Source organism: Doryrhamphus excisus, chromosome 12 (genome assembly GCF_030265055.1).
Source record: "Doryrhamphus excisus isolate RoL2022-K1 chromosome 12, RoL_Dexc_1.0, whole genome shotgun sequence".
Classification (NCBI taxonomy): Eukaryota; Metazoa; Chordata; class Actinopteri; order Syngnathiformes; family Syngnathidae; genus Doryrhamphus; species Doryrhamphus excisus.
This window is the reverse complement of record NC_080477.1, coordinates 14,715,974-14,736,733: the sequence shown is the minus strand read 5'-3', so window position 1 is coordinate 14,736,733 and position 20,760 is coordinate 14,715,974. Positions and strand designations below refer to the sequence as shown.

Genomic DNA, 20,760 nt, shown 5'->3' with positions numbered 1-20,760 from the left:
GCCTTCCTGAGGTTGCCAAAAGCACTTACGTTGAGTTTATTTCAATAGTCACAAAAGAGACGCAAAGGGCTTTACAATCTGGCAACAATTGACCACATACCCTGATCTGAACCCCCATCCAGGCAAAGAAGGACTCAAAAAATTAATTTTGAGAAGGGACCACAGACATTCACTGAGTACCTTTGGGGCATGAAGCGGAAAGTAGAAGTAGGGGTGTCTAACATCTACGAGTTGACTTTCCATGCACTATGACGTCGTTATGGAGGAGTGGTAGAGGATTCCTGTGACAACCTTTGCAACTATGGTAAATTCCATACCCAAGAGGATTAAGGCAGTGCTGGATAACAATGGTTGTATGGTTAGCATGTTGGCCACACAGTCAGGAAGACTACTCTGATTTCCTCCAAAAACATGCTAGGTTAATTGGCAGCTCCAAATTGTCCATAGGTTTGAATGTGAGCATGAATGGTTATTTGTCCATGTGCCCTGTGATTGGCTGGCGACCAGGCCAAAGTCAGCTGGGATAGGCTTCAGCATACCCCTGCGACCCTGATGAGGATTAAGCAGCAAAGAAAATGAATGAATGAATAGATAACAATGGTACTCATTGACATTTTGGACACAATGTGGACATGTTCTCTGAAGAGTTAAACAACAATGACTGCGTTGACTTATTTTCAGAGGCCAGTAAATCCATACTGCTGTAAAAGCTGCCACTAAGTTTTCATTTAGCATTGTCCATTGAGAAGAATAATAATATGATAAAGTGGTAACTGATCTGTGTTGAACATAACAGTATTGAATCTGTACGAAATCCTGTTAAACACAAAACAGTCGGAATTGTGCTTCTTCAATTTGGGTAGGTATAAAATATATTTAATAAAAATGCAAAGTTTCAGCGACATGGACACTTGACCCAGGTATATAGTGCATGAGTCTTAAGTTACCCCTTGCTGTCATAAATACCCCCCCCCCCCCCCCCCACCCGGGGTTATGTAACACTGCAGCTATGCAAAGCTGCTGATTTGACAGATCTGTCCACATGCACACGCACACTCAGTGGCTCTGCATGATTCAATATAATTGATGAGAACAATTGATTGACGTTATGTCACACACTGTCACATTAAAGATTGTTCTCATGTCCAATGCTTTTTAAATGAATTAACATTTGAATTAATTTTATGTTCAATGTTTTTTATGCACTTAATGTGTCCCTCCATCATTAGGAGGTTAAAAGAGGAATGGCGAAGGGAGACAAGGTGACACCACGTGACCTCGCCAGCTGTTGCTGCATGCTGCTGGTGGGAAGAAGGGGGGGGGGGGGGGTGAGGAAGAGGAGGCAGCGGATGAACACATCGTGAATGGTGTGCACGCACCCTTTTACAGATTCAGCACAGCAGATTTTAACTCGCCACCTCTTCTTTCCTGCAGCACAGCGTGCACACACACACAAGACAATACTCGGATTAACAGCGGCGCCGAACAAAACCGAGTGAAGACGAGCCGATGGGGCGGGAATGGTGAAATGATGGCGAAATTAAAACGCCACACCGAACGCGTCAAGGTGGGATCTGCAGCGCAACCGCTTTGCAATTAGGCAAAACAAATCCGCTCGTTTGTGCTTGTTTACATCCACACGGGAGAGCAAGATGTCCTTCACAACTGGGATGGATGCGCAGCACTGATCGTTGTCATGGATACCAGCACGCGAAAATTCACAGTGCGGAGATGGTTTTCCATCTACCTGAAGAACAAGGCCGCCAGGAACAAGAACACAACGGGTTTCTGTCATCTTGAGGTGGGTCACGTTTGTCAGGCTTTAAATGCATGGCAGAATTTGTGACGTAGACACATGGGGCAATACACAACATTTAAACACAACACCTACTTGATGTATTAGGAGATGTATGGACAATTCAGTCCTAAACTATGATCCCATCATATCATTGATTCGTTTCAATTCCGGTAACGCTGGTTTCAGTTTTGGAGAGTACAAGTAGGCTCATTTAGTTTAACCGATTCAATAATATTTCCTCCGTTCTGTACTCTCATAGGACTTTAAACTTTGTAACTTATAATTTCAGTATCTAAGGAAAAAATCCCTATTTCTCAAATTGACTGAACAACTATGACAATGTCAACAAATGATACTCAGCAGTTATTTGTGCTTTATAATTGTTTAGCTACTGCATGTTGTTGAAGATGACCAAATTCATGTTGATCAGGAAAGCAAGCACAGTAGTGCTGCGGTATTTTGGATGTGTGTCATTTGCTTTGGTGTGGAATGAGGCGTGAGGTCACTGCAGTGTTACAGATGTCGTAGTTTGCCAAGGTTCCAGGACACCTCAGAAGAATGGCTGACCCCTATGCCTGAGAGAGAGAGAGAGAGAGAGAGAGGCAGGGGCCTCTCGGAAATGCAATCAGACAAGAGGAGCAAACAAGCGGGCAGGCGGCTTGATAGATAAATGGATGCAGACAGATTGATTCAGTGGATGCCATAGCACGGGAGGTCTATTTATAGCTCAAGAGAGACCAGTGCAGCATAGAGTGGCAGGATGCTGTTTTGTGGCTCACTGTGTTTTGGGGTATATAAATAGAAGAAACACTTTTCATGTAATGGGATACAAATGAGGATTTGTGTCTGACTGCGCCTCCGCTGAGACGTGCATTTAATTTTGTTTACCTATCAGGCTGCCTCTCAGCATCTGTTATGTGAGACTTGGATGGACAGATATCCTGCAAGGCAAGGCCAGAGTTGCAGATTAGCATCCATAAATCCCATGCTTATTTGTCTGAAGTCACTGTTACTGACCAATTAGGGAATAAATGCAGTCATCTCAGAGTAGTACAACAACAGCTGATACTAGGCTGTCAATTGTATTTGTACAACAAAAATTTACAAGAACTGCCAGAACCAGTGCAGAATTTGCTACCTCAGTGTGTTTGCTGAGTGGTGATACATTTTATTTACAGGACAAACAACCATACAAACACAGTTGTAATTCCTAATGGACAAAAATTATACAAACGATAAAATGGGATTTGAACATTAATTTTAAGAAATGTACAATGACAAAATATGGCTGGACAAATGTGCATTTTGAAATGTTTCTTGTCCCAGCAATTCAGGCTAAACAATACAATTAAAGCTTTACACACCCATACATGTTTCAGGCAATGGAGCATTGTGTCCAAGCTCTGTCTTCTTGGACTTGGACACTTGGACACTATGGTTGGGTTGTATTGTGGAGGGGTTTATGCAGCTTTAAGACTTGCATTGCACTGCAGTACGAGATTGGAGGGCTGTACATCAGCTACTTGACCTACTTGACCGCTTGTTAATTACCAAATAAATGCATGATGCAGAAACACTTCCTGTCTTTCACTTATAATCCATACCTCTACTCGCTAAATATACGGACCATGACGCTATATTGTTGACATGGATCTCCTCTACTTATTTAGGTGTGTTATGAAGTTGTAATTAGAACACTTAGTGATTAAGAGGGCAGTCAGATCCCAACATCTGCTTGTTTTGCTATGACAAATCTTAAGTAGTTTGATCAAATGTAGAATTGCTACAGCTTCTGATTGGACTTAAACACGGATGCAGCTGTTCAACTCTGAAAGGTAATATGAGGAAACCAGCACCGGAAAGCACAAGGACAAGGCAGTTCAAATTAGGGGACAGCTAAGGCATGGTGGTCATTAATGAATTTATAATTGTTTTATGCATGTAAAACTATAACTGTAAAACTATAAATCATGTTTTGGGTTGATATTTTTGGAAAATCAACTGCTGGTGACATTCTAGACGGGTATCATAAAGTAACAACTTTTGGTTGTGATTTCCATTTTGTTTGGCTAGCTATATGCTAACAAAAAAGATGCTTTGTGATAAAAAGGAAACAAATATTAAAAACACTGTTGGACACGCACAGTGAACTAACTACACAACAAGTTGTATGCTAACCAAAGAATGTATGTAAACCAAGGCAAAGTTGTGGCGTAAATCTTTGACATTAACCAAAAAATAGGCTAACCGAGGCGAACACTAACTGAGGTTCCACTGTATTTCAATCAGTCAGGGGTTATCTTAATTCTCCATTTGAACAAACCATTTTTGACAAATGTAGACCTACAACTTTGTGGGAAATTGTAGTATAGTATACAGTATAGTATAGTATACAGTATACAACGCGAGGTACACAAATTCATGGTTGGAAGTGTTTAGTGTGAAACAACTTGAGAAGCCTGACCTCAACCTTGTTATGGTTTTGGGAACTCTGTGACGCTCAAACCTCCTTAACAGTATTGTCTTCCATTGAGTCCCAATACTTTTGTCTACAGCAGTCTGTTTTTCCTCAGGATGAAAGCATACTAAAGGAGATCGACATCAGCCACCATGTTAAGGAAGGTTTTGAGAAAGCAGACCCCTCTCAGTTCCAGCTGCTTAAGGTGCTTGGCCAGGGATCCTATGGCAAGGTACATGTTTTACACTGCACACATGTTGTTCAGAAAGCCATGCGATAAGCAAGAATAAAAAGACAAGCAGAAACAAGACACGGTGTAGTCTATGACAGCAGGCCAGATGCTAACTCCCACCTGCAGGCATTTCCACTCGCATGACTGACCGTGCAGTAGGTTGCAATTTCATAGAGGCTAGTGGCTAGAGGATGAGTACCATTGCTGTTAGAGCCATTATGATGACACTATTGTAATATTAAATGGACTGTGTGGCAATTTCTATGACCTACTATTCGGTTTGAATTAGCAAAATCCAACTGAGTCGCACACGGACGAGAAATGCTATCAGAATGCTCCTTTATTAAAGGGGACCTATTATGCTCACTTTTTAGCTCTTTGTATCGAGTTGTGGACTCCTATAGAGCAGCTACACTCCATAACCAGCACACAAAGCTTTATAGTTCTTCCAGAATCTGCACCTATTCAGTTGTATTTCTATGGATTTTGTAGTTCCCGCCAACGACACTTCTCCAGGCACGCCCACTCCACTGTGGTTGGTCACACTAGCAAGTATTAAAAAGAAGTTCCCATTTGTGCCACTAGCTGCCAGTGGTATAGGAGTTGATAATAAACGTCGATTTATAATTTTAAAATGACGACTGTTAACATGAAGCCACATGTGTTGGATCCCGAATCCGATCCAAGAGTAGAGACTAGACAGTCCGAAGTTTAAAATCCATTTCATTTGCTGGTAGCAAATAGGGAACTCCACCCACTTGTGCCTAATGGTGGCGTCGTGAGGAATTGTAAACAAACACTGTTCTATCTTACTGCAGTATATATATCTTAGTTATTTCTCACTCAGGTTAATTTAAAACTACTACTCATGACATCTAAAAGTGACATAAAGACATGATGACAACACTGATGGATGGCTTCAATCGTTTTTAGGTGTTTCTGGTGAGAAAGATCAGAGGAGTGGACAGAGGACAACTGTACGCAATGAAAGTCTTAAAGAAAGCAACACTCAAAGGTAAATTGGCTACTTTTTTGTGAACTAAGGACAACCAAACTCAATACTGAAATTTGTGGAAATACACTAAGATGACATAACATCCCCATCAGCAGTGTAGTGCATCAAAAGTGACTTACCCGACACTTAGTCCTGTGAGCCTAGTTCTGGTCGGATTTCAGTGATGAGAATCATAGTTCTGATTAGTTATTGGGGTAGTTAAACAGGGCTTATGGGACCAAGTGCGGGGTAAGTCACCATTGATGCACAGCACAGCAAATGTCTTATGCAACACCCATATCAGATACTCATTTGTAACGAATATCGGCCTCATCCCTAGTGTTTGTCTATTATTGGTAGAAGAAATAAAAATAACAAATAAAATTGTGAGCAGAAGACTGCGAAGGCCATGAATGCTGAATTACAAATGTGCGAGGAGCCACTTAACTGCATTATAGGCACATGTTGTCATTGATTTGAAATGGTAATGAAACAAAACGTTAAAATAGAAGTTTAAATGTCCAGTTTACCTTAAAGAAAGATCAGAATACATAAATCATTGCATTATCTAGTTTCCATGGTTATCTGAACTCAGCGTGCCCTACATTTTGTGAGGGATTTGTGTAAAAGAGGTTAGTTTGTACTTTTTATTCAGATAAACTGGTATTGAATGGGATTATTGTCAATGATGGAGCAGCGTTATTGTGAATGAATAAGCCAGCATTGTCATGTGTCGAGTTGTGTCTTTGCACTATCCTTAATCCTCTTAACCTGCACCCCTTGGAATGTAAGTGGGCTTGTCTTGTCAAGGGGACTGTTGCTATGATAGTATCGTGAGTGTGTTTTTGTATTTATTTTGTATTTAATCTTAATTATGGTTTCATTCAAGTAAATGCTATTTCATCCTGCAAGAGACATGCATCACAGGCTTTCCACTTTGATATTAACAACTAAAAGGTGATTAAACAAATTTCTCTGTCCATGTCATTTCATCAGTCCGAGATCGTGTGCGATCCAAGATGGAAAGAGATATTTTGGCAGAGGTCAACCACCCATTTATAGTCAAACTACACTATGGTAAGTCTGGTGTTAAGAATGTTAAGAGAATAAGAGAAGTCGAATAAAGGTCTGTACTTTCCTTGCATCGGTGTACCACATTAAGGTGGAACGTGTTCACTTTTCACCTTTTCAACTCTAAATACATGCTGAAAATAACAGTGATTATACTAAAGCCCCGACACAGCTGTTAAGCCCCAATGTGTCATATCTGGTGTGTGTGTGTGTGTGTGTGTGTGTGTAGCCTTCCAGACAGAAGGGAAGCTCTATCTAATCCTAGACTTTCTCCGAGGGGGAGACCTTTTCACTCGTCTGTCAAAAGAGGTAAGTTTGGTATATGTCAGCTTTAAAGCATGTCAAGTCTTTACAGTACATTTCAAGTTCTGTGTTGTAGGCAGACTTAACATTGTCTAACAATCACAAGACTATGATATACAGTGGTGTGAAAAGTGGTTTGCCCCCTCCCTGAGTTCTTATTTTTTTGTTTGTCACACTTCAATGTTTCAGATCAGAAAAATGTAATTAGTCAATGACAACACGACTGAACGCCAAGTGCAGTTTTTAAATGACACTTTTAATATTAAGGAAGAAAAACAATCCAAACCTCCATGGGCCTGTGTGGAAAAGTGGTTGTCCCCCCTGTTAAAACATCAACAACTTAACTGAGATTAATTGAGGTCTATCAGTCTGAAAAAGGTTATAAAGCTTTGGGAATCAAGCAAACTACAGCGAGAGCCATTATGCACAAATGGTGAAATCATGGAACAGTGGTGAACCTACCCCAAGAGTGCAGCAAAGACTCATTCAAGAGGTCACAAAAGACCCCGCAACAACATCCAAAGAACTGTGCTCCTCAATTAAGTGTTCATGACTCCACCGTAAGAAAGACGCTGAGCAAAAACGGCCTGCAAGGCAACAGCCTGTGGTCTGATGAGACAAAAGCTGAATATGTGCCGTAAAAGAAACACCGCATTCCAGAACATCATACTAACAGTAAAATATGGTGGTGGTAGTGTAATGGCCGCCATTACAGAGTTGCCAATTAACCTATCATGCGTGTTTTTGGAATGTGGGAGGAAACCAGAGTTTCGCACAGAGAGAACATGCAAACTCCACACAGATATGCCCAAATGAGAATGAAACCCAAGCGGAGAACCGAACCCAGGTCTTCCCAATCTCGTGACTGTGTGGCCAACATGCTAACCACTCGTCCGTGCGGCCCGTATTTGGTCATCTGAAACATTTAACTGTGACAAACCTGAAAACATGTATAAATCAGGAAGGAGGGAAACTGTAGCTTCTCTCTGCAAGTATTTTTGCATTTGAATTTATTTATTTCCTCCAGGTAATGTTCACAGAAGAAGATGTGAAATTTTACCTTGCAGAGTTGGCACTGGCCTTGGACCATTTACACAGTTTGGGAATCATCTACAGGGACCTCAAACCTGAGAAGTATAAACTCACTTGGTTCTCCTTTATTGACCTCAGCCAGGGAGGTTATATTTTTGCCAGCTCTGTCATGTCAGCAGGAATACTAAATCCCTGACTGAGAATTTAGTTGAGGGGTGTAGCATAGACCAGAGAATAAATCTGTTAAATATGGAGGTGGTAATGCCCTTTCAAATTGTCAGTCTGCCAGCAGGGATATGCAAAAAAACCTAGCCTGACAATTTATATGAAAGGCAATGTAAGGAGGATGGGCATTTGACTTTTCCTTAAAGGGGACCTATTATGCTTTTTCCACTTTTCGAACCTATAAATGTAGTTAGAATGTAGTATTCTCATGTTAAATGATGACAAAGTTTCAGATAATGAGGTTTGCACATTTGGAAGTGAGCCCAGAAAGAAGTTCGGCAAGGCTCTAAACGCTTGGTTTCAGACAGTTTTTTCTCACCCCGGCTCACTGTGAGAAGTTACCGGCTGAATGAGCATGCCCAGGTACAAGCTGTAGTCTATACATGGCCATACACTGTAAGTCTGGGGTATCCAACCAGCTACAGTAGCCACTTTTCAAGTAGCTCTCCAAAGGGGTTATTAATTTATTATCAACTCCTATAACGACAAATTAGAAAGTGAGGTTCAGCAGTAGTTCGGAAGTCCTCGGGAGCTTCGTAGTGGGACCAATCAAAGCGGAGTGGTCGTGCCTGGAGGTGGGCCGTGGATGGAATAAATTAAAACAGACCGTTATGGAATCCAATGATACTATATACAGCTGGAGCAGGTGCAGATTGTGGAAGATCTAGAAAGTTTGCTGTTCTATAGGAGTCCACAGCTCAATACAAAAGGACGAAAATGAGCATAATAGGTCCCCTTTAATCGAATAAATGTTATAATTTGTCCATTATGCGAAAGAAACACAGCTCAGGACATAGTTCAACTTCCCTTTGCTCAACAGTCTCCAACTAGCAGCTCACGAGCTAGCAGCATTTGCCAGATGATTTTGAGTAGCTCACCAAAGGGTTTGGCAATATTTGCTTAATTTTGCCCATCAGCTAAAATCCCAATGTGAGACAAGAACACGTTTTTCCCTTTTCTGTGCATCCAGCACCTTTCCTTGGCAGAAGTCTTTATCATTCACACAATACTTATTTATGTAATTCATTAATATATCCGTTGTGATGATTCTCAACAGTATTCTTCTGGATGAAGAAGGACATATAAAGATAACTGGTACGTACAGTATGTCCCTCCCTAACTCTAAAGTGTGTTCCTCATCCATCTCCTAACTTGGCCTCTTTCTCTCTGTCCATCCACAGACTTTGGCTTGAGTAAGGAAGCCATTGACCATGATAAGAGAGCATATTCCTTCTGTGGAACAATAGAGTATATGGCGCCAGAGGTGGTCAACCGAAGGGGTCATACACAAAGTGCAGACTGGTGGTCTTTTGGGGTGCTGATGGTAAGATTTGTTTCCACATTTACACCTGATCCTGACCCTCAATACCCTCAATGTACCTTCTTTGTGTCAGAAAAGATGCCTAATTACCATATCTGGCAGATTATGTCCTGTCACCTTCGTACATCCGCTTGTGTGTTGGCCAGCGGCTTGCTTGACTCATTTTGGAAAGGAGGTTAACATTTACTGACGGCCACACCAGGGCCTGGGAAGAAGTGTCATCACCATGTGCCGCTGGCTCATGACAAGAATATCGGTTGTCTTTCGGCTTTTCTCATCAGGGGTTGAGTCACTCGCATGATTTGGCTTAATTTTCATGCCGGATGGGCTTTCTGACAAAACGCTCCCATTTATCCGGGCTTAGGACCAGCATTGGAGAGCTGCTATGGTTGAGGGTTGGTGGACAAGCTGGGAAAATAAACCTGTGCCATCATATCAGTTCCTGACTAGAAAAGGGAGGAAAACAGCTTTTTGTGAAAACATAGATTTCAAGCATAACTTTGACAAAAATATTTTTTGTTTTTGCGACAGCTCAAATATCTAAAGACCTATATCAACGTAAACAATGCAGAAAAGTGGTTGCTTAACATCAAAATTAGTTATTTACAAATATAAACAGAACAAGCTCAGGCAGAATGGTTGTCTATATGTGCTCTGAGATTGGCTGGCGGCCAGTCCAGGGTGTACTCCACCTCTCGCCTGTAAAGAGCTGAGATAGGCTCCAGCATACCTGCGACCCTCGTAAGGATAAGTGGCATAGAAAATGGATGGATAGAAGTTCCTGAATTTAGATAAAAGTTGAATTAGTCATCATTTCAAACCACATAGATTAGCACTTACCAAGTAAAAGATGTGATAGCTCTAATAATTGATCTGGTATCTGTTTTGCAGTTTGAGATGCTGACAGGATCATTACCATTTCAAGGGAAAGATCGTAAAGAAACAATGGCTCTTATTCTAAAGTAAGATGATTTCAACTTCGCTGAAATTTGTTTGTTTTTCTGCAAATATAATAATACAGTACATTGATTTTTTTTATTTTTGCTAGTGTTACGTAGATAATTTGGTGTTTTTGTCTTTGTGATTTTTGACCAAAAGCAAACAATGTTACTTATAATTGCTACCTAAACATGCATGCATAAATAAGAATGCTTTTTGTCATGGCTTTGCAGGGCCAAATTGGGAATGCCACAATTCCTTAGTCCAGAGGTGCAGAGTCTATTAAGAGCACTCTTCAAGAGGAACCCTGCTAACCGTCTCGGTATTGTACACATTGAAATCACTGCAGTAATAAGTCTTTAGAGTACATTCAGAATGACTGTACTGTTCCCACATTTTGGATACAAGGTAATTTTAGGTCAAATAAAGTAAATGCTGCATCATCTAGACCTGAACCCCGTGTCAATGTGGGAGATGCTATTTTACACTATTGTCACATGATATATCAACTACAAATACAATTGAAATAGATTACCTATCATCTATAGAGGTATAAGGGAACCCTCATGTAGTATTCAATACAGTAGTATGGGTATTTGCCTGGTTCACTGTTCACACAAATGTGTTATTCACAGGTGCAGGGCCAGATGGAGTGGAAGAAATAAAAAGTCATTGCTTCTTTGCATCGATCAACTGGAACGTGAGTATGCAGTTTTAAAAAGGCATACATTTTATCATATGCATATCATGTTAGCATGATACATGCATATCATGTTAGGATATTTAATACACTTATCGAAGCAGCATGTAAAAACATGTACAATTGCATAAAATGGGCAATCCATATTTATAAACGGGTTTTAAAGCAAAGTACATTACTACAGTGGCTAACAGGAACAGCATCCAAACCACCAACTTTGCTCCCTTTGTGTTTTTGTTATTTTCACAATTAGTGTTTTCAGATCATCAAACAAATGCAATGACAACACAACAACATTCAGTTTTTAAATGAAACGTTGTGATAAACTGAGAAAAAAATCTAAACCTGGCATGACTTAAAAATGCACTTCATGCTGGAAAACCCTCCAATGTGGCTGAATTACAACAATCTTGCAAAGAATATTCCTCCACTAATAATAAAAGGTGTAATTTAAAAACAGCATTTTGTGTTCAGTTGTGACTACTATTTCAATTTGTTTGATCTGAAACATTTAAGTGTGACTAACATGCAAAAAATAAATCAGAAAGGGGGCAAACATTTTTTCACACCACTGTAACCGACACTCACTACTGTTGGAAATACACACCAGTATTACAGTATATTATTGATAAGGACTAAATTTAAGGAAATTATGTATATATATATATATATATATATATATATATATATGGTAGTGGGACCACACGTGCATAACACAGCTAGGCTCAGATGGGCACAAATAATAATACAACTAAATCCTTTTCTGCCTGTTTTGTCAAATTATATTCTACCATACTAATCCTCTTATCTTTAATAACCTTTTTAGCACGAGGTTTGCTCAGGCATAAAAGGCACTAAAATATTTCGTATGAATAGATGAATCAAAAAGGTTTTAAATTGAAGTCTTATCATTGATTGTTTTGATAAAGTCCACTCCCACAAGCTGTTATGCTGACTTGGTGTGACAAGCTATTATTGAGAGTGGTGCTAATCTGCATTCAATTGTTCTGATGTCCAAGGTTATTGCATCATTTTTGTGTACCATATCATTTTGAATGCTGGATGTGTACTATATAATATAAAAGTGCAGAAACGATAATTGCAGGCATTATAAAGCTTTTTTTAACTCTTTTTTTTAAACACGTAACAGTAGCGACACTTAAAGGCCAAATTTAGTATTGCAGTAAATCTAATGTGATGTTGAAAATGGATGGTTAAGTTCTGGTTAAATTTGTTCATGTTCAGTGACAACAATCATAATTTTTGTTTCTTTAGAAGCTGTATAGGAAGGAAAGTAGGCCGCCATTCAAACCAACAGTTGGAAGACCAGAGGATACTTTTCACTTTGACCCGGAGTTCACGTCTAGAACACCTACTGGTAACCAACACACACACACAATATACATCAGTATTTTAGGGGGAGACAGTATGACTCTGCTGAAGAATACGCATATGCCAAGTCACAAAGTGAATGTTCAGCGACTGATCAAGCTTTTATGAAAAGGTAATTGCCTGCTATATTAATTGTGTGTGCATGTCACATCTTTACCAATTCAGACTCTCCTGGCATCCCACCCAGTGCAAACACACACCAGCTGTTCCGTGGTTTCAGTTTTGTTGCCACAAATCAAAATCAGGAGCACAGTGTGACCGGCGTACTGCCTTCTCGCCAGGAGGGGAACACCATAATCCCAATGGCACAGGTACACAATGTACTTAAGCGATTACTCCACCTCCTAAGTCCTGTCTCTTATCGTCACTGCAGGCGTAATGATGATGTGTGTCTCTGCAGCATCTCCGTGGTGATGTGGCCTTCAGTGATGTTTATGAGCTAAAGGAGGACGTCGGACAGCCAGCCAACTCTGTCTACAAAAGATGTCTTCACAGAGTTACTGCAGTGGAATATTCAGTGAAGGTAGTAGGCTTCTGCATTAGGATGTACAGTCGCCCTTTGCCATTTCATTGTACAAATTTTGCAGCTTCACTCTGTCACGCCTATTATTAGTCAAAACCTACGTATGTTTCAGCAAATTTTGCATTTTTTGCCTATAAGTTAAGCATTTTCAAGCATTAAAAATCAAAGCTGTCAAAGTTAACGCGTTAACTGAAGGTTCGTTTAGCTTTTTTCTGGACCCGAGATTAACGCACACGCCTCCTGTTTGGCCCACACCGTAGTTTGATTGAAGCACGGTAACTGTGTAGACACAAGCTGGAACAAAAACTTTATTAGTAGTTTAATTTGACATAATGGTACCATCTGCACAAATAGGTATTCATTTATTTTTGATTGTTCTAATACTGTAGAATGGTATACTGCGCCAGTGTTTCCAAGGTAACCACAATATTAGCAACCTCTTTTGGTATGATGTAGTGCTCTCGACTGAGTTGTCGTCTTTGTACAAGCAACATTTTTGATACAACTCTTGTTATTTATACCATTTTCTTTATCATTATATCATTTTGATTTTATACTTTAACAAAGTCTACTTATGTGAGTAAGAGTTGCCATTGTGCGTGTGTTTTAATTTTTTGCAGATCATCGACAAATCAAGGAAAGATCCATCTGAAGAGATTGAGATCCTGTTAAGATATGGACAGCATCCTAATATCATTACACTAAAAGATGTGAGTTAAAACGTCATGACAGTAACTTTAAAGAACATGAATTGACACAACCATCATAAATTGTTTAGAAACATTTGTTTATTTACTTCTTTGTATATGTATGCTTGTCTTCCCATCTTCAGGTGTTTGATGATGGCCACTGTGTGTACCTGGTTCAGGATTTATTGAGAGGAGGTGAGCTGCTGGACCGAGTATTGACGGTGCCAAATTTCATAGAGAAAGACGCATCAGACATCATCTGCACACTGGCCAAGACTGTGGAATATTTACACTCCCAGGGGGTAAGACTGAGCCAAAAACTGCATTGTTTTCATTGGACTGCAGATAAAAAGGATGCAGTGCAGACCACTTACGTTTGATTGCCATAAAAAAAAATCTAAACACCTATTTTTTAGGTTGTGCATCGGGACCTGAAACCCAGCAACATTCGCTACTCAGATGACAGAGGACTCTCAGAATGCCTCAAAATATGTGATTTTGGGTTTGCCAAACAGCTGAGGGCTGAAAATGGCTTACTGATGACCCCATGTTACACAGCGACATTCATGGCACCAGAGGTAAATTAAAAAGACATCTAATTTAGTATCTTAAAAGGAATAGTTTAGATGTTTTGACATGACATTGACAACCCATCATCAGTGTACTTCTGGTCAGATTTTGGCAATGAGGAACATAGTTCCGGTTAGCTGATGGGGCTACTTAAGTAAAGAGTTTGGCTTCTCAAAACAATAGGCGTTCAAAAGAATAAAACAGACCTCACAATCGCTCTGCATTACCTCCTCTACTGTTGTAGCACTGCACTCTGTCGCCTGTCCATTGTTGTGCATGTATTGCGAGAAGGTGCAGTCATAACACCATCATCCGTGCATGGAAGCACTGCGCAGTGATATGGCGGGAGAGAAAGCCATTTGTGAGGTCTGATTTTTTGCAATTATAAAAATGTATTAATCCTTTGAACACATTGTTTTGAGCAGCCTAACCCTTTACTTAAATGGCCCTAGCTACTAACCGGAACTATGTTCCTAATCACTGAAATCCAACCAAAAATGGGCAAAGTGCAGGGTGGGTCACTGTTGATCAACTACACTGCTGATGGGGATGTCAGTGGGATCTTCAGTGTGGCTATTCAAAATTCATGAATCTGTATAATAATAATAATGAGTGTCCTAAAAAAGTGAAGTATAAATAAATGACTAGAGGTGTTTATGCGTGTGCAGGTTCTGAAGAAGCAAGGTTATGATGCTGCATGTGACATCTGGAGCTTGGGTATCCTGCTTTACACCATCATTGCTGGGTTAGTTTAACAATCAATGACAGACCCGTAGCTTGCAAATATAATGGTTACAATGGTTCTTCCCATGTATAAAGTGAAATGTGTGGACAAATGTTGTGAATGCCTCGCCACACTCACCCATTTTCTTCTATTTACCTCAAGCTTCAGTCCATTCGCCAGCTGTCCTGATGACTCAGCAGAGGAAATTTTGGCTCAAATTGGCTGTGGGAAATTTATCATCAGTGGCGGTAACTGGGACCTGGTGTCAGACGCTGCCAAGGTTAGATACATATATTAATACATACGCAGGATGTCCTATTATTGAGACACACAAGTACTAGTGTTAGTCAGTCCTGTTACAGCATCTCCCATATGTATGACAGGACATTGTGACCAAGATGCTCCATGTGGACCCTCACCAGCGCCTAACTGCGCCACAGGTACTTTTTATGAATTATTTACAAATATTCACCAACATAAAATATACATATGATATTTGTACAAACCCTGGATACCCCATTATGTACACCTGTACATGATAAAAAATACAGTATTATTATTTTGTTTGTTTTAGGTCCTTCGCCATCCCTGGATTGTCGAGAGAGACCAGCTCTCTGACAGAGTCCTCACTAGACAAGATGTACTCACTGTCAAGGTCAGACATAATTGCTTAAGAATGCAAAAATATATCAAATTAAATGTTTGTGTTTGGTATTTTCCATGCACTTAACTATTAATTCTAACAGAAGCCAAACATAGCATGTGTATTGCATTATCAGAGTTGACTTAAGTACTAAAACATGGACAGTTGCAAGTTAATTCCCTTATAATAAATAGTTGCCATATGAAATGATTCACTATAATAATCAAAAGATGGGCTATACAATACCTCAGACCACAATAAGTTTGTTGTATAATGAAACCAGTAGTTTGATTCCATGGAGAGAACAGGCTTGATATGAAAAGCTAACTGGTAAAAACGCTGCTAATGCAGTTAGCAACAGGATATAAACACTCACCAATTCCGTAGTTCTATCAAAGCACTGCTCCTTTCAAAGCGGTGTGGCGCCGGTGGACGGCCCCGATACTCCGACCACACAAGCATTTTGTTTAGACTTTTAGATAGTGAAAAAATAACGACAACTTTGACATACCTGCAGCAACTCTTTCCAAGCGTGTCTCTCACGGCTACCGGTATGTAATCTTTTCCGGATAGCCTACCGCACTGATTGGTGGCGCACTGTCACGTGATTTGGTGACACCCATCACGTGACTTTGGGACGTAGCAACGCCGAGATATTGCACACACGGGTAATTTAATCCAATAATAATAATATTGAAAATATGACAATAACAACAACCATAATATACTTGTTTTATCAGTATATCCATGAGGTGGCGGTGTTTGCTGTTTATTGAATAATGAAAGCAATGCATGTAATATTCTGTAATCTCCACCAGGGGGCGCTGTCTGCCACCTATTCTGCTTTGAGGCGCTGTGCTCCAACCCCAGTCCTGGAGCCTGTACAGTCCTCTGGCCTCGCCCAGCGTCGGGAAATGAAGAAAGTTGGAAGTGTTGTCATCGATTCAGACCTAAAAGAAAAGGGGTAGATGAAAGAAAGTAACACTATTCCTAATTCGAGAGGATAACTCTATTATTCACGCTTGCCTCTGGAATTGGAGATCCTGGTTCCTAAAGTTGCAGTGGCCTTTGTCAGATCCACTGGTTCTCTCTCAGTTGTCATTAGAAAAAAAACTATGCTCTTGGGTACACTCTCTCCAAGAGCTGCATCATCTGATTTTGTTTATTGTGGTGAGCATGTTGAACTGCATTACATCTAATATTTTGGGTACATTGGTTTAGCTATAGTGCACAAGATGGGCAACATATTAAACACATAATGCAGGATTTCCGGAGACGTGCATCTGTGCCTAATAAAGTGTCCAGTGACCTCAGTATTTGTCACTAATCCGTTCCAAAAGGTCAGACAAAAACAAACGTACAGGAAATAACATAGGAAGTAAGGTGAACTCAATGAATCCTTTAACCTCTGTTACTAGACTTCAGAGTAGTTTTACCCTTGTTTGGTCGTACATGGCTTTATTAAACTTGTAGTGAGATACAGTATGTTTTTCATCAGACCGTATTCATTGGATCAGTTAGGATCACACTTAGACACACCCATTTCTCCTCTGCAGTATATTTACATAACCGTGTCAATCATGATGTGTTTCATCTAATCAGTCTTTTGAATTCTAAAGATACATGCATGTTGTAAATGTAAATATCATGTCAATGTGAACAGTCTTAACAGTCCCATGGCAGTCTAATTGCTCTCCATGTGCAAAATCATCTAATAGTTTTGTATTTGTAGTTGTATTTGTCCTCCCATAGATGCAGCCGAAAAGTCTTACCAAGAGGTCATAGTCACCCATATAGACAATTTAGCAGTACGGTTATTTATGTTGTATGACATGTTAAAATGATTATGTAGGGTACAGCATGGCTCTTATTGTGCACACCACGCTCAATCTTAATCTGCGTGTGCGATCAAGTACCGTGGCTATACCATTTCTGCATCTGTTTGCTTGTAGCTTTTGAAAGACAAAACATTTGAGAACCACTGTGTCAGAAATGTATATACAAACAGAACAGAGAATGCAATCAAACAATACGAGGTAAGACTGAAGTAGCACCTTTTTGATGTGCAAAGTCTCCGTAGAAAAGTAGATTGACCTCCACCCAATAATCGTGTTTTGATGTTTAATCAGTAGCGATATAGCAAAAGTGATATAACTTGGATGAATCCATTTGCACTGCATAGCCAAGTCAGGTAGCATTGCTTTTTCCTCCTATGTTGGTAAAACATAAGTTGGTAAAACTCATGCTGGAGGTAAATCTGTAAATAGTTTATTTTGAATGTACATACTACGGCGCCAAATCACCTGGACGAGGTTACATTGTGTATAGTGTACAATTATGAGAAAGCATTCTGACTGTAAATATTGTGCGTGCAGACCGTATATGCGATACGACACTGTGTTGTGCACTGATTTATGGATGTAAATACTGTCTATACCTGGCTAATCATTGACATGGTTGGTTAATATGCCAAAGTTTTACAAATAAAGAATATGATTGGGAATAGGAATCATCACAGTATGTGTCCTAGCATGTTTGTATGTAAGGGTGGGAGATGACTAAATAGAACACAGATGATGCAAATACATGTAAAACATAAAAAGCTGTTGGACTTGAATGCAGGAAATGTGTTTTACTTGTTTTTGAATATTCTAAAAGTAATTAAATAATAATAATAATAGATTAAATAGAACATATGTGCCTTTTTCACCCCGAAGACAGCTGGGATAGGCTACAGCACGCTCGCAAGCCTTGTGAGGATAAGTGGTAGAAAATGAATCAATGAATGAACACACGTTGGCCTAAATTTACGACAGAGTATCGGACCACATTGCAGGAAAAAAAAGTCTTAAACATTGTCATGAGATTAAAGCCGTAAATTTACGACTTTCGTCTTGGTAATAAAGTGTTAAATTTACAAGAATAATGAGAATAATGTTGTAAATTTACGCAAATTTACGAGGAAAAAGTCTGACTTTATTCTTGAAAATAAAGTGGTAAATTTACAAGAACAAAGTTGAGAATAAATTTGTAAATTAACGAGAAAAAGTCTGAATATTATGAGAATAAAGTAATAATTTTACAAGAATAAAGTTGTAATGTTACGTGTCAGAAGTTAATTTTTATTCATGAAAATCATTATGTAAAATTAGGTGACAAAAGCCTATTAAGTTGATTTAAAAATATGAGTGAAAATCACTAAGGTCATTCACCATTTTATCTCAAATGTTGGCGATAATAATCTTTTCCACCATTTCTATTATATCTTGGTGACTTCTAGCACAATGTCAAAGATTTTGAGCTACTATTTACAACACTGCTTATATATAAGAATATATATATATATATATATATATATATATATATATATATATATATATATATATATATATATATATATATTTCTCAATATATTGAGAAAGAATATGAATAACCTCATATTAAAAAAACCTATAATGAAGTAAAACACACTTTCCAGCCAGACTAGCCCCTTGTGGCCTTGTTATGAATAATCTTGGAACTGTATATTTATTACCAGTGGTCATCGATGTACTTATATGAAGCCACTGGATGGCAGCCAGTCCCACTCCATCTCTCACATTCCTTCTCCTTCCAGAAGTTGTTCTCTTCAGTACCTGCATTGCTTCAAAAGAGACAAAAAAGGAACAAGAAAGTCTTTAATTTGTATCAACCACCAGGCTCACACTCTCCTCCATAAAAGCTTTTAGCAGGCACTGAGCTGATGTGGCAGGTGGGTGTGGCCGACTCATCAGGCCTGACATTTAAGTGCAGTAGTGCTCCAAGCAAAAAGGGAGTGCAGGATATGAGTAGATAGAGATGACAAGGCCCCCTGCAAGGATGATTGCAGTGGAGTGACAAGAGGAGCGCAAACAACAGATCCAGCAAAGAGAAGAAGGTGTCGCCAGGCAAGGGGGTGGGGGGGTGGGGGGTGCCGGGGTGAAAGGCAAAAGAAGGAAAAGGAGCTAAGGAGCTTTTTGAAGAAAAACAAAAACTTTCACCCGCCACTTAAAGTGTCTTTCATACTTCCGATGTTAATCACGCCACCGCATCAACATATTTTATATTAATCAAATCAACTCATTTGGTAAAGGAGGTTAGCGCGCATGCCACACAGCTAGGAGACCTGAGTTCGATTTCACCCTGAGCATCTCTGTGAGGAGTTTGCATGTTCTCCCTGTGCATGCGTGGGTTTTCTCCGGGTACTCCGGTTTCCTCCCACATTCCAAAAACATGCTAGGTTAATTGGCGACTCCAAATTGTCCATAGGTATGAATGTGAGTGTGAATGGTTGTTTGTCTATATGAGTCCAGTCCAGGGTGTACCCCGCCTCTTGCTCGAAGACAGCTGGGATAGGCTCCAGCACCCCCGCGACTCACGTGAGGATAAGCGGTAGAAAATGATTGAAGGAATGAAAAAAACACAGGCTACCCACACAATAATGAAACTCTGTCCTCCTCTCTTGCTGGTTGCCTAGGGAACACATTTATAGTAACACACAAACGCCATAAATGAGGGATTACTATATGGACAAAAGTATTGGGATACCTGTGCCTCACACCATCAGGAAAACAACATGAACTTGGTCTCCACTTTGACAGCTTCCAGTCTGGTGTATTTTCATCATCTGTTCTCGGTCATCCCAAAGGGGCTCCTTCACACCAACTCATCCAAGCATGCCTTAATAGCCTTTGCTTGGTGCACTGGGGACAGAAATCTGCCTTGCCCAAATGTGGAACTGTGATGATTTTGCATAAGGTAAGGCAAAAAGAAATACTTTTTAAAGCTGCCTTTTAAAGTACATTTGTGAAGAAAATATAACAACAAATTCCAACATTTACAAGAGATCTTTCTTTGTCCTTTGTTTAACATTCTAGCTGGACACATACACACTTTGACATGGATGGAGTTCCCACCACCTATGGCACTGGGTGTACAAACACACACAGACACACACACACACACACACACACACACAGCTGAAGACATCCTGTGGCACTAAAGTCAAACCTGCCACTCGGACATTCACCGAATCAGACGTTCAAATGTGTAACAGACGGCCAGTGACAAAGAGATTATCACCGTGACAGGAGAAGGGTGTGCAGCTGTGGGTGGTGGTGGTGTTTAC

The 20,760-nt window shown here is 39.9% G+C and overlaps 1 protein-coding gene and 1 long non-coding RNA gene across 2 annotated transcripts in view; one reads left to right on the top strand and one right to left on the bottom strand.

Moving 5' to 3' along the window:
- The first annotated feature begins 1,338 nt into the window (after window positions 1-1,338).
- On the top strand, window positions 1,339-18,131 carry LOC131139549 (ribosomal protein S6 kinase alpha-2-like). The gene is made up of 22 exons (XM_058089252.1): window positions 1,339-1,801; window positions 4,372-4,488; window positions 5,422-5,503; window positions 6,479-6,559; window positions 6,783-6,862; window positions 7,884-7,990; window positions 9,171-9,208; window positions 9,295-9,437; window positions 10,326-10,396; window positions 10,607-10,695; window positions 11,009-11,073; window positions 12,349-12,451; window positions 12,631-12,776; window positions 12,866-12,988; window positions 13,609-13,698; window positions 13,821-13,979; window positions 14,094-14,255; window positions 14,916-14,992; window positions 15,134-15,251; window positions 15,355-15,411; window positions 15,546-15,626; window positions 16,433-18,131. The coding sequence occupies exons 1-22, from the start codon at window positions 1,697-1,699 to the stop codon at window positions 16,580-16,582; spliced, it is 2,244 nt and encodes a 747-aa protein (XP_057945235.1). The 5' UTR covers window positions 1,339-1,696; the 3' UTR covers window positions 16,583-18,131.
- Window positions 13,790-20,760, bottom strand: part of LOC131139551 (uncharacterized) — a 20,569-nt gene continuing 13,598 nt past the window's right edge. Inside the window, exons 4-6 of the long non-coding RNA XR_009132257.1 lie at window positions 19,150-19,257; window positions 15,991-16,564; window positions 13,790-15,243 (exon numbers count right to left, since the gene is read on the bottom strand). This is a non-coding gene — a long non-coding RNA (uncharacterized LOC131139551). The remainder of the gene's footprint in view (window positions 15,244-15,990; window positions 16,565-19,149; window positions 19,258-20,760) is intronic.

Excerpts from the sequence above, each read along its gene's own strand:
- LOC131139549 (XM_058089252.1), top strand. The coding sequence starts at position 1,697 with ATGGATACCAGCACGCGAAAATTCACAGTGCGGAGATGGTTTTCCATC. Across the intron at positions 9,438-10,325 it reads GGTCTTTTGGGGTGCTGATG|TTTGAGATGCTGACAGGATC; the intron begins GTAAGATTTGTT and ends TCTGTTTTGCAG. Across the intron at positions 15,252-15,354 it reads TGGTGTCAGACGCTGCCAAG|GACATTGTGACCAAGATGCT; the intron begins GTTAGATACATA and ends TATGTATGACAG.